Source organism: Corvus hawaiiensis, chromosome 8 (assembly GCF_020740725.1).
Source record: "Corvus hawaiiensis isolate bCorHaw1 chromosome 8, bCorHaw1.pri.cur, whole genome shotgun sequence".
In the NCBI taxonomy this organism is placed as follows: domain Eukaryota; kingdom Metazoa; phylum Chordata; class Aves; order Passeriformes; family Corvidae; genus Corvus; species Corvus hawaiiensis.
In genome coordinates this window covers 12,753,209-12,764,705 of record NC_063220.1, presented here as the reverse complement: position 1 = coordinate 12,764,705, position 11,497 = coordinate 12,753,209, and the positions used below count along the sequence as shown (strand labels likewise).

At 51.2% G+C, this 11,497-nt stretch overlaps 2 protein-coding genes across 2 annotated transcripts; both read right to left on the bottom strand.

Moving 5' to 3' along the window:
* Positions 1 to 481: 481 nt before the first annotated feature.
* Positions 482 to 3,979, bottom strand: CALHM1 (calcium homeostasis modulator 1). The gene is made up of 2 exons (XM_048311693.1): positions 3,182 to 3,979; positions 482 to 1,800 (listed from the first exon to the last, which is right to left on the bottom strand). Exons 1-2 carry the CDS (start codon positions 3,728 to 3,730, stop codon positions 1,333 to 1,335), a joined length of 1,017 nt encoding a protein of 338 aa, XP_048167650.1. The 5' UTR covers positions 3,731 to 3,979; the 3' UTR covers positions 482 to 1,332.
* A 4,152-nt stretch (positions 3,980 to 8,131) lies between these two features.
* On the bottom strand, positions 8,132 to 10,975 carry CALHM3 (calcium homeostasis modulator 3). Its single transcript, XM_048311312.1, has 3 exons — positions 10,689 to 10,975; positions 9,533 to 9,788; positions 8,132 to 8,593 (listed from the first exon to the last, which is right to left on the bottom strand). Exons 1-3 carry the CDS (start codon positions 10,973 to 10,975, stop codon positions 8,132 to 8,134), a joined length of 1,005 nt encoding a protein of 334 aa, XP_048167269.1.
* Positions 10,976 to 11,497: the final 522 nt, after the last annotated feature.

The following is an 11,497-nucleotide window of genomic DNA, read 5'->3' as shown; positions in this document are numbered from 1 at the left end:
ACTGGTCAGCCATAATAAGTTGTTTCAACAGGAACACCGCAGCAGAAATTTCAAGGGGATGAGCATCTCGGAAGGGATGTGGCAGAGCTAAAACTCATCCCTCAAAAGGGGTTTGCCTTCTGCATATTTGTAATAAAATCAGGGTCATTTGGAAACACTCTTCCGGGCTGCAATTTCCATGGTCACCTCGAGGGCCTGCATCCTGTCATCCCCAGTTTCTATGGAAGTGGGCAGCCACCTTGTATTGGGTAGCATTGGCAGTGACTTCCCGGCTTCTCCTCTGAGGGCCAGGGCTGGCTGCTGCTGGCAGCCACGCACTGGCAAAACACTTCAACTCACACAGCCTCAGCACCCCGGGCTTGGCCTGGGGGCTCTCCCAGCCCTTTTCATCGTATCCAAGTAAAGAAACACCAACAGCTTTTGTAAATAGCTTTTATAAATCCTGGTGTCTGAGCACAGAGCTTGAATGGTAAGCCTGAATTATTTATTTGGCTCCTTAAACAAACACCCAGGTGGGTTTTTAAAAACAGTCTTTGTGTCAGGGAGAGATACAGGAAAAATTGTAAGAACAAATCGTCCTGAGGCAGATTTGTTGCCCTGGCCCCCTCTCTGCTCCCTGCTGCTAAGCCGTATCTGCTCTCCTTGTCCAGACAATTCCCTCAAGGAGCATCTCTGTGGAATCCTCATTTAATAGTCCCTGTAACACCAACCACACTGTTTCTGTCACAGGTAGTGTGGTATGGGATGTCTCTTCACTAGCTCATTACTTCGGTCAAATTTATTTTAAAGCTTTTCTTGGCTTGGGAGCTGTGTGTCTGTGGGGATGTAGTGTGTTGAGGGGTAATGTGATCTTTTAGGGTTTCACAACTTGGCAGGAGAAAGGGGCACCCCCAGCTTGTTTCCCCACCAGGGGGTTTTTAATACTGCCTAAACCCACATGCACTGCTCAGTGCTGAGCATGTCATAGAAGAGAGGAAGTGGTAGTGTCTGTCTTGGCAACTGCCACAACACAAACCTGGTGCTTGGTGGTGTGGGACACATGGCACATCTGGCTGCCACATCGCACCCTTCAGCATCCCCAGGGCTCGTCCATCATGGCCTTGCATAATTGTCCCTCCTGGCACAAAACTCGTTACCTGTATTACCAATGCTGTAGGACAGGATGTGAGAGCAGATGGGATCACACCAGCTCCACTGAGCCTGTTGGGTGCCTGTTCCCCTGCAGCCGCTGTGGCACCGGCCCTTGCCTGTGCCCTGGCTCCTTCTGCCCTCTCTGCAGCCCATCTCACAGAAACACGATTTTGCTTCTGCACAGCCCTGCTGTGCAGCCCCTCACACCCAGCTGTAGTAGGCAGCTGTCTCTCTTCGGGGCACGGAGGGGTGTGTGGAGGGTTGCCCTTCTCCTGCCCAGCCATTTCCAGTGGGGAGGGCAGGTGGGTGGAGGTCCAGTGGGGGCTTGCATCTGTGCCAGCTCTTCAGGGCCATGTTCATGGTGCCCTGGTCGGTGATCCCCAAGAGCTTCTCAGCAGCTTCCCCTGCATCCGCAGTGGCTTTCACGGGCAGGTGGCAGCGAGCAGCCACCAGGTCTGTGCTCATGCCCTCAAAGAACTGCTGGATGCAGACCTTGGCAAAGCTCCTGGCGTGCTCTGCACATGTCTCGTCGAACAGCTTGCGTTCAATGTCGATGTAGTGGGACCAGTATCTGCTCTTCAGGAAGGCAGCCTGGCTGAAGCAAGGCCGAAGGAATCTGACCAAGAAAGCCAGCGTGGTCATTAGCAGCACAAAGCACCAGCCCAGAGCCTGCAGGGATGAAGGGAACCAAAGCTATCACGGAGCACATGCCCAGCAGAACCAGCCAGCAGAACCCCCCTGTTTTGCAGACAAGCCTGGCTCCACTTGCGCTGTTTGACATTTGGCTGTGTTTACACTGCAAAGTTGGATGAGGAGGCCCTATGAACCACGTCAGTGCATTTGCACTGGAATTTTGTTCAGTGCATTGACACAGGCAGCACCTCTCTCTTCTTGCCTTGTAGAGCATCAGCACTGACCATAAATAACACCAGGGCTGAATCCTGTGCCCAGCCCTTGGTTCTGCCTCCGATACGATGGTGCCCCACCTGGGTCTAGGATAGCCTGTGTCCTCTGACTTGCAGTATTGTTCCAGATACTCCCTGGTTTATGCAGCTGTCTAATTCTTTTTCTGAGCTGTTGAACTTAGTAACATCTACTGTGAGTGAGCAGCAGTGAAAGCTCCCCTGTTAATGGGGTCTGACAGGAAGGGTGAGACAAAGGCAGAGCCAGAGCCAGTCTGTCTTGTTCACCATCAGTCTCAGCTCAGGCTGCCTCCAGACTGTACTGGCAGAGCTCATGAGGTTCAACCCCCCTGGAAATGCAGCCCCCTAAAAGAGCACCTGGGGGGAGAGGTTCTATGTGGGACCTTGTTTTTCAGCTCCTAATGCTTTCCAGTTGGGGTCTACCTAGGAAAATCTGCTTTGTGTCTTTGGAGAAGCCCCTGTGGCTCCATTTCTCTTAAAGGAGATAATAATTAATGTCTGCCCTAAGGAGGTCAGGCAGAAGAGCTGCTTATAAACAGGAGTACATGAGTGACAGGTGTTTCAGACCATCTTGTCTCCAGCATGGCCAGGAGCAGAGGGCTTGAGACCAATTAAGCACAGGACAAGTGGTTAGTGGCACATCTTCATTTGTGGTTCCCTGGGATGGTTAATAAACACACACTGGCTGTTCCCATGCAGCAGCAGAGACAAGTGGCATTGATGGTTATCAGTCTGTTGCTTGCACACGTTATAATAAGAAGCAAGAGCAACTGATGGGTTATTGGAGAGGGTGACAGCCCACCAGCCACTGAGTAAGATCCATCTCAGCCCCTTCTGAACTTGCTCTGAATAAAAACACACATACAGTTTGGCTGTCACTGCTCTGCAGCCCTGGGCTGCCTAGGCAGGAGAGGGGGTCAATTATCAGGATGACCTACAGCTACAGCCTCTGCACCACACTGGAGGCATAACTCCACAGAGCTGAGTCTGAACACACCTTGTATCCCTGTGAAGTCACCAGTGTCTCCTGCTTGATTGCAACAAGGAGGTTCTGTTGAGGGAAGAGCTAAGGCTGGCAGTGCCTAACCCCAAGCCACCAGGGACAGCACAGCCATGGTGCCTCTTACCTGTGAGATGCAGCGCAGGTACCTGACAGCCACTTCATTGGCAATGAGCTGCTGCCCGTCGTAGATCTCCTTGCAGGGGATTCGGGCAAGGACCCGCTGTATCTCCCCCTGGGAGAGATGGGGGTGGCTGGCATTGCCCAGGGTCTCCACGGGCACCGAGGTGCAGAAGGCACAGGTGATGCACTTGCCATCCAGCAGTGTCACCGACACCCAGACCGCGGGGGCGATCATGGCCCGCTGTGCCATGGAGCAGAACATGTAGCGCAGGACAGCTGGGTCCTTCCCCCGCTGGCCCTGCGGCCGCCTCCACTCCTCTGCCAGCATGGAGATGTTGTTGTTCAGCACAAAGCCCAGCAGGAACAAGATGAAGGGAGGCACCAGGAGGATGCCCAGCCCATAGGCCAGATTGTAGTGTGGCAGGCAGGGGCAGTTGAAATCAAAGGCTGAGTACATCTGGGTGCTGGCAAGGGCCATGATCCCACAGATGCCGTTCATGAAGGACTCCTGGTTGGACTGGAAGAACTGGAAGATCATCCGAAACTTGTCCATCTTCTCTTGATTCCTTCTCCCACCAGGGTTCAAGCTGTGGCCTCAGTTTATTTCATTCTTTCAGATTTCCTCTTCAAGCATGGCATCACCAAGTTTCTGTGCAGTTCACTGTTTCATTCATGCACTCTTACAGCCCCAGTATTTAAAGTAGAAAATTAAAATATCTTTTCTGCTTATTTTGCTGCTTACAAAAGTTTAGAGTTTGCTTCCTCCTGCTCTTCTTTGGATCTGGGACCTGGGTTGTTTCTGGTTTGCAAAACCTGATTTCATTATTCTCCACATCCCCATTTCTGCAGTCTCCCAGCCACCCGTCCCCTTTGCTGGAGGATGCAGGTGTTACCATGGTTGTGTCCTCAACAGAGCACTCTGTGCCCTGGGCAGAGTTGGCTGATTGGCCTCTGGGAACCTGTTTGCAAATGCAGGAGATGGGTGCTCCTCCCAGGACTGAATGAGACACCCCACCTCTGCAGTGCTAGCACACATGGAAAAACTGGATTCCAGAGCTTCCCCCTTCCCTCCATGTGTCAGCCTTGCCTCAGCAGCATCTAAGGCAAGCACCTTTCAGGTCTGCCAGCCCCTACTTCTGTACCTGCTTCACTGCGAAATACCTCCTTTTTATTCTGCAGAGGGAAAGGAACAGGAAAGGAAAAGCGGAGGAAGGAGAGGTAACAGTTAGGCCAGGCTTGACTTCTACAGCATAAATGTAAAATAAGTGGATGGTGTTGTTGGTGTTCTCCTGCATCTCTGTTCCCAGTGCACAAAGCAGCCTAGCTGCCCTCGGCTGCTCCCTCAAGCTGGCCAAAAGATGGGGGATTACTGGGACTACAGGTGGCTGTAAAACAGATGGTGGCAAGTGCTCAGTCCCTCCAGACCGGGTACCACCTGAGCTGTTGTCATGAGAATCAAGATACATCTGACTGGACACCAGTGTGACTGCACTGGTGGCTGTAGGACATGTCACCAAGGGAAGCTTACATGTACATAGCTTACATGGAAGACACAGGAGAGCTACTTTCCCCCAAGGTTTTGCAGTGTGCCAGTACAGAGGTAGGAAGCCAGAGCAGGCATTTTGACCATTAGTCAGCGCTGCAGGTTCTGAGTCTGCCCCGCACCAGCCCTGGGGCTCAGTTGGTAATGCTGAGCTCACCCTGAGATGCCACCGCAGAGGTGAGCACAGATCGTGTGGGTAATACCTGAGCAGTCTTAGTTCTGCCTGCTGTGAAGAGGTTAATTGCATCATCTCATCAAATGGGAAGAGATTTTGCTTCATGAATATGAATGAGGCTTATTGCACTGCTAGCTGAGAGCTCAGACTGGCTTCTCTATTCACCTGGCGAGTGGCTTTTTGAAGGGCAGTTCACATCAAAGCCTGCATGAATCAACCCTGTAAAAAGCAGTGAGCTTTTTGATCTCCAGGAAAACTCTGCCTTTTACTAAACGTGAATGAAGGGCCTGAGCCTGCTTGGTGTACAACACTACAGTTCTCACTGAAGCCAACAATAGGTCAGTGAGAATCCAAAAAGAGCTCATAGAAGACAATGCCTGGGTCTTTCTTTCCATATTGCTGCGTTAGGGAGGACTTTGTATTCATGAGTTTCCCAACAGAAAATTCACTCTAACTGACTTGCAAGGGAAGGCAGAGCTGATGCTTCCTCCTGCAACCCCAGCCTACCTGTGCTCTGGAAACCGTGTCCTGGAAGAGATGGGGAATGCCCAAGTCCCTCCCAGGACCCAGTCCTGCACCTGCACACCGAGACTGACTCTGAGGTGTGGAGTTGTGGAGGGCTTTGCATGTCCCAGTCAGTGCAGGATATAGAAAGGAGGGATGTGACAGCAGCAGCAGTTCCTATCAGGAGAGTTTGGGAAGTGACTGGGGAAATTGTCTTTGTAGTCAGCCCTGCTGTTTCACAGGCTCTTGGCAGGTGAGGATCCCTGGGGATGTTGGACATATCTGCAGGTCTGGCATCCCAACAGCCCTGAGAGACAGAGAGCTGCTAAAGTTTGTGAACGACCCTCTCTGCCCCACCTTCCACAGGAGGGTACACACTCCTAATAGAGCTGGTGGGAAAAGACTTCTGGAGATTTTTTGGTCCACCCACCACTCCCTGCACAAAGCACATTCAGGGTCACATCTAGTTGGGATGTGAGTATTTCCATAGATGGTGGTGCCATAGACTTTCTGGGCAAGCTTTTCCATCACCCTCAAAATCAATGTTTTCTTCTGTTTAAATGGAAGTTCTTTCATTTTGGGTTTATTGCCTCTTGTCCTGTCATGGGGTGCCAGGTACCACTTTCCACAAAGGAGAAGAGTTCTTTGGCTTCAGAAGGAAATGCAGCAGGGGACTCAGGGAGGCTGGGAGGAATGAACACCCATGGCCCCAGCCAACTGGAGCTACTCCATGACCAGACCAGACCCTCCCAGCAAAGTGTGAACCTTTGTAGACCTGCAAAATCTATGGCAGCACCCTTAAACTCTCCTGTTTTCTCCCTCTTGGTACACATAACAAATCTGTTCCTCTTCCCCTTTTTTGCATTTTGTATTTTGTGGCCACACTGGAATGGCTTAAAACCTGAGAGCATGGAAAGCAGCATGCAAAGGGAGCTGCAGACCTCTGCTCTGAGTGTGTTAGGAAAATACCCAATTTGACTAGTGTGGAATGGTGAGTCCAAACTGAGCCACAGCCTCAGATTTGTGATGTGTGTCTGATAAAAGTAATCCAGAGACACAATTCACAGTGCAATGCTAATTTCAAGTAAGAGCTCAGAAGAGCTCCTGGGGAGAAAACCACAGTGTTTTTCCCATCATGGGCCACAGCTGGCTCTGTGCACTCTCCTAGCACATCCAAGGGAGCGCAGGGATTCACCCAGACCTGATTTTGCTATGCAAATAAGAAAAGCTCTGCAGCCCATCCCTCTGTGCCCTGCAGTTCCTGACTGGGCCTCCTGAGTGGGCAAAGGGGTGCAGCTGCCCATGGGTGGGCTATGGAGCTATTTGGCCTCCCAATGTTTTGCCCAGTACCTCCTCATTCTCTGGCTTGTGCATACAAACATCCTGGGGAGGAGGTGACCCACCTGCCAGCAGCTTGACAAAGTCAATTTGGGGAATTAATATGCATTTTCATTTTGATCCCTCATTTTGGATTTAGTCCCAATGTGGTGGCAGGTTTCTCTGCCCCTATCCCACCCTCTTCTTTCCTCTTGGGAGCCCTGCTTGCCCCACCTATCCATGCACGCCCAAGGAGACATTTCTTCTTCACCCCACCTCCTCCCAGCCCTCCATATTGCACCTTTCCCCCCAAGGGACAAAGTGGGCATCAGTGTGAGGTTCAGCCTGGAGGAATAGATGTGTCTGTGCTGGGTTAGTTTGCAGTAAAGACTTTAATGCATCCAAGCAGCAACGCTGGATAGAAGAACCAGTGAAACTGGCACCAAGTACAACGGGGACTGGAAAAAGCAGGTGAGAAAACAATTATCATTAAAGGCTCAGAGATAAGGTTACATTCAAACAGGTTTGAAACTCTGGATGGAAATGCCCAAATAGGTGTTGCAAGGGTGATCCTCTGGATAGGTCAGTTTGTATTCAAATCTAGCAGGGAAGTGTTTAGAATATCTGTTCAGACTTCTCAGGCAGAGTCAGTGTGCCCTTTGCATGGCTCAGCATCAGTGCTTACAGCAGCTGCCTAAACTCCAACACAGCCCCGTGGCTGTGTTAAACAAAGCCTCCATCTCCTTTTCCATTTGCAAATCCAGTCCAATCCAATTGCTATTCAGAGGTGCCTTCAATTAAAGTTTTGCTGCTCCATGAATTTCAGTGTGTTGCCATATTTCATTTTTTAAATGCATGGAAGTATTGACAGGTTGTTAGAGGGAGACAGAACAGCTTGGCAGCTGGGCTGGGGGCAGCCAGAGCTCTCAGCAGATGGGAAGATGTAGGAGGTGGTTTTGCCTTTTTGAGTAAATATGTTGGTGTGGTACTAAGAGAGTTGCCAATTAAATCATTTCTGTGTCAGCTCTGATAACCCTTTGAACCAGGTTTCACTGGAATGGGCAGGAGCTCCTCACACATCTGTGTGAATGGCAGCCAGATGTTGCTGCCATGGTTAAATCCTTCCTCAAGCCAGAACATTTTTATCACAGCTGTAAGAAGCTGCAAACTCTTTGATATGACAAAAGTGCCCCACAGAGCCCTTGGCTGAGAAATATCATTAACCATGACTGCATCTGGGACCTTTGGACCCTCAGAACTAGCTGACTTTGGAGGTTTTGCCGGGCATGCCCTGGAGTGGGGCCTTTGGGGTTGCAGTTTTGGAGGAAGGTGTGAGCACCACTGTCATCTGCCTGCTGGTCCTTGCTTTGTGCAGAGGTTTGGAAATGCTCTGTGTCTGCAGGAGAAAGCTCCCTTTACACATTGGTGTGCTGGGGGACTTTGGAGTGAGTGCTGGGGCTGGCTGCCCAGGGCAGAGGGGATCTCTCTTGCACCAGGGGATGCCTCTGGGTTGCCTGGCTGACATCCAGGGGAGGTTTCTCATAGTACCACCTTTTCAAAAGTTTGTTCACCTGGTCTTGATCTGTGATGCCCCGGAGAAGATCTTCCTCTCCTTCAGCTCCCTCTCCCCTCCCAGGCAAGCTGCAGCTGTGCAGTTTGATCTCTTGCCTCATGCTTTCAAAGAAGTGGAGGATGCATTTGTGAGCAAAGAGCCGGCTGTGCTCACAGCAGGTTTCCTCAAAAATCTTTTGCTCTATGTCAATGTAGTTGCTCCAGTGACGTGCCTGCAGGAGGGTGGCCTGGTTGAAGCAAGGTCTGAGCCAGCGGGCAAGGAAAGCTGCTATGATAAGGATCAACAAAATGCTCCAGCCAAGTGCCTGTGTGATAAGAAAGAAGCAGTGAAACAGGAGCAAGACAGACACAAGGACAGCATGAGCTGTTTGCCTGTATCAGTGAGACAGGGAGTGTGGCTGGATGGGAAATGTGGCGTATCTGGACTCCTGTCTTCGATCTGTCCCTGTAGTCCAGCACCCCACACTGCACTCAGAGGGTTGGTGTAATCGCCTTCCAGAGAATATAGGATATTTATCTGTGCACGAATCATTCAGTAAGGATAACTGATTGCAAAGTTAGCCTGGAGCAGACAGGCATTTGCTTTGAGCATAGGAGTGCCCCAGGGAAGGGGGACTTCAGTGCTCTCCTTTGGGGTTTCCTTATCTCCAGTGACCTTCTCCTGACACCTACATTAACTCCAGGGCCCAGGAGTCCTCACAGCAGTGTGAAGACAGCCCAGCCTATGGGCAGCTCCCTTGGATAAGAAGGAAGGGCTTGTTTTCAATGACCTTCCACCGGTCCCCATGCCTGACCTGGCATTCCTATACCAAGAGCAGAGGCCAGTCAGGGCTCCACTCCCCATTCTGCCATGTTCTATTGTTCCTGAGCAAGCTGTTTTCATCCGTCTAAGCTTGCACTGTCCTTAAAACAGTGGGTCCTGTCTGCAGGGTTAGCAGTTAGAAAGATCTTTTGACATTGAATAGGGCTGTAGGAGACATCTGTATTCTATACCATATCTTTTATCATCTGGGTTTAGAAGCTGCTGGTTCTGTTATTAAGCCATTCATCATTTCTTTCCTTTTCCCTACCTGACTCAAGATTATCACTTAGGATAGCAACATCTGAAGGCAAAAAGAAGCACAGAGCAGCCTTGCTCCCAGCCTGACTGCAATGAAGTGATGACAAATCAAGGAAGAGCAGGAGCAGATGCCACATGCCTGGTCACCTCACTGACATGAGTGGCTCTGCCAGCAGTGACCCACCTGGGACCAGCAGCGCAGGTACCTGGACACTGCCTTGTGGGACGTGTTGTTCCTCATGAGCTCATCGTCCTTGCAGGGCACCTTGGCCAGCAGCTGCTGCACCTGCACCGTGCTCACATTGGCAAAGCCCACAAACTTCTCGGGATCCATGGAGCCACTGAAAGCACAGATCAGGCACTTGCCATCCAGGAGGGTGACTATGATCCAGACGACAGGGGCAACCATGGCTCGCTGCATGATGGAGGAACACATGTACCTGGAGCAGGAGAGAGAGAGGCGAGTGGGTAAATGCTGGGAGCTTTCTCCTCATCCAGAGCCCTGAGGGATGCGGTCTGTCCTCTGCCAAGCAGTCTTTCCAGACCCAGGGAACCGACTCCCAGGGCTGTCCTCAGAATTGCTTCAGCTGATGCTTCTGCTCTGGGATGTCTTCATTGGTTCTGCCTGTCAATGAAACCTGCACCAGCACATGGCAGTGCTCTGTGTGCTGTCTGCACTCAGTCAGTGCACAGTCCCCTCATTATGCGCTTGCCTTGACTGTACCCTTATGCCTCCCATGCACAGATCTTTGTCAGCTCTCCCTTGTCTTCCACATTCACACTTCCTTTTCTCATCAGTTTCGACCTGGAAAATCCCTTTTTTTCTGCAGCCTTTCTTGCCCCTCTCTGAGCCAACTGTGCACTGCATAAAACTTTGTATGTAACAGATGGAATGTGATTCTCCTCTCCCACCACTATAAATTAGTAAAAACTCAGGTGAAGGGAGGGAGACTACGAGGCTTTCAGTAAAGAATGATCGTGATGAAAATGCCACAGCTTTTGCATATTTAAAAGGAAATGTCTCATCTTTTTGCACATGGAAGCCCCCAGAGACACCCTGTGAGGGCACGACAAGGCAGCAGCAATGCAGTTTCCCAGGGTGGTGGTGTAAGCCTAAGTGTTGGGCCACTCCTGCTCTCCTTTGCTGGGATGGAATGAGACTGCCTTCATTTCTGCTGGATGTAAATGCATTTCCCATACCTGTGCCCCTCCAGGGTTGTGGGGAAAGGCCTCAGGAGATGAGCTTACAAGAAAATGAATCTACCAGGAGGATCAAAGCTATGGAGAGACAGCTAAACAGGAGGTGAGAAGAGGGATGCCATTGCCGCTGCAAACCCCACCTGATGACAGCTAGGTCCTTCTTCCTGTGACCCTGTGGTCGCCTCCACTCCTCCAGCATCACCAGGGACTGTCTGTTGAGGATGAGACCACACAGGAAGAGGATGATGGGGGGTACAAACATGATCCCCAAGCCGTAAGCCATGTTGTACTGGGGTAGGCAGGGGCAGCTGAAGTCAAAGCTGGTGTACATCTTTACACTTCCCAGGGCCAACAGCCCACAGATCCCATTCATTACAGACTCCGAGTTGGATTGGAAGTACTGGAAGATCATCCGGAAACGGTCCATTGTGTTCTTTTGGCCAGGGGTGCTCCTCCTGGGAAATCACTGGGCTGCCCAGAGTGGCCTGTCTCCCTTTGTTCCTCCTTCTGCTGCCACAGGCCAGCGGATGCAGCTCAGCCTCCAGTCAGCAGGAGGATGAGGATGGAAGAGAGCTGCTGTGGCAGGGGGCACAGCCTGTGCTGGGGCTTCCCCACTGGCACAAGGCTCTCACAGATGTGCCTCTCACTCAGTGCTTGTCTTCCAGGGCAGTTGGTAGCTTTTCTAGGTGAGCTGATGGATACAGCATCCAGCAGCTTTTTTTTCCACCTTGTTTTTCATTTTCAGGGCTGTCCCACATGCCAACCAGTCACAGCCTCCAGCAGTGCTGGGTCCCTCCCTCCAGGAGATGGTAACTCTCTGTGGAGAGCCATTGGTGGATGCCTGCGAGCTGTTCTCTCTGCTGATTGAAGCCCGTTGAGTGATTCACTGCCCGGGAGAAACCAGGTAAGTCAAATAAGCTCCTCTGTGTTTCTGCTGCTGCCCCACTTC

Coding starts and splice junctions, on each gene's coding strand:
- CALHM1 (XM_048311693.1), bottom strand. CDS start 3,730: ATGGACAAGTTTCGGATGATCTTCCAGTTCTTCCAGTCCAACCAGGAG. Junction 1,801..3,181: donor ACCTGCGCTGCATCTCACAG/GTAAGAGGCACC, acceptor TCATCCCTGCAG/GCTCTGGGCTGGTGCTTTGT.
- CALHM3 (XM_048311312.1), bottom strand. CDS start 10,975: ATGGACCGTTTCCGGATGATCTTCCAGTACTTCCAATCCAACTCGGAG. Junction 9,789..10,688: donor AAGGACCTAGCTGTCATCAG/GTGGGGTTTGCA, acceptor CTCCTGCTCCAG/GTACATGTGTTCCTCCATCA. Junction 8,594..9,532: donor ACCTGCGCTGCTGGTCCCAG/GTGGGTCACTGC, acceptor CTTATCACACAG/GCACTTGGCTGGAGCATTTT.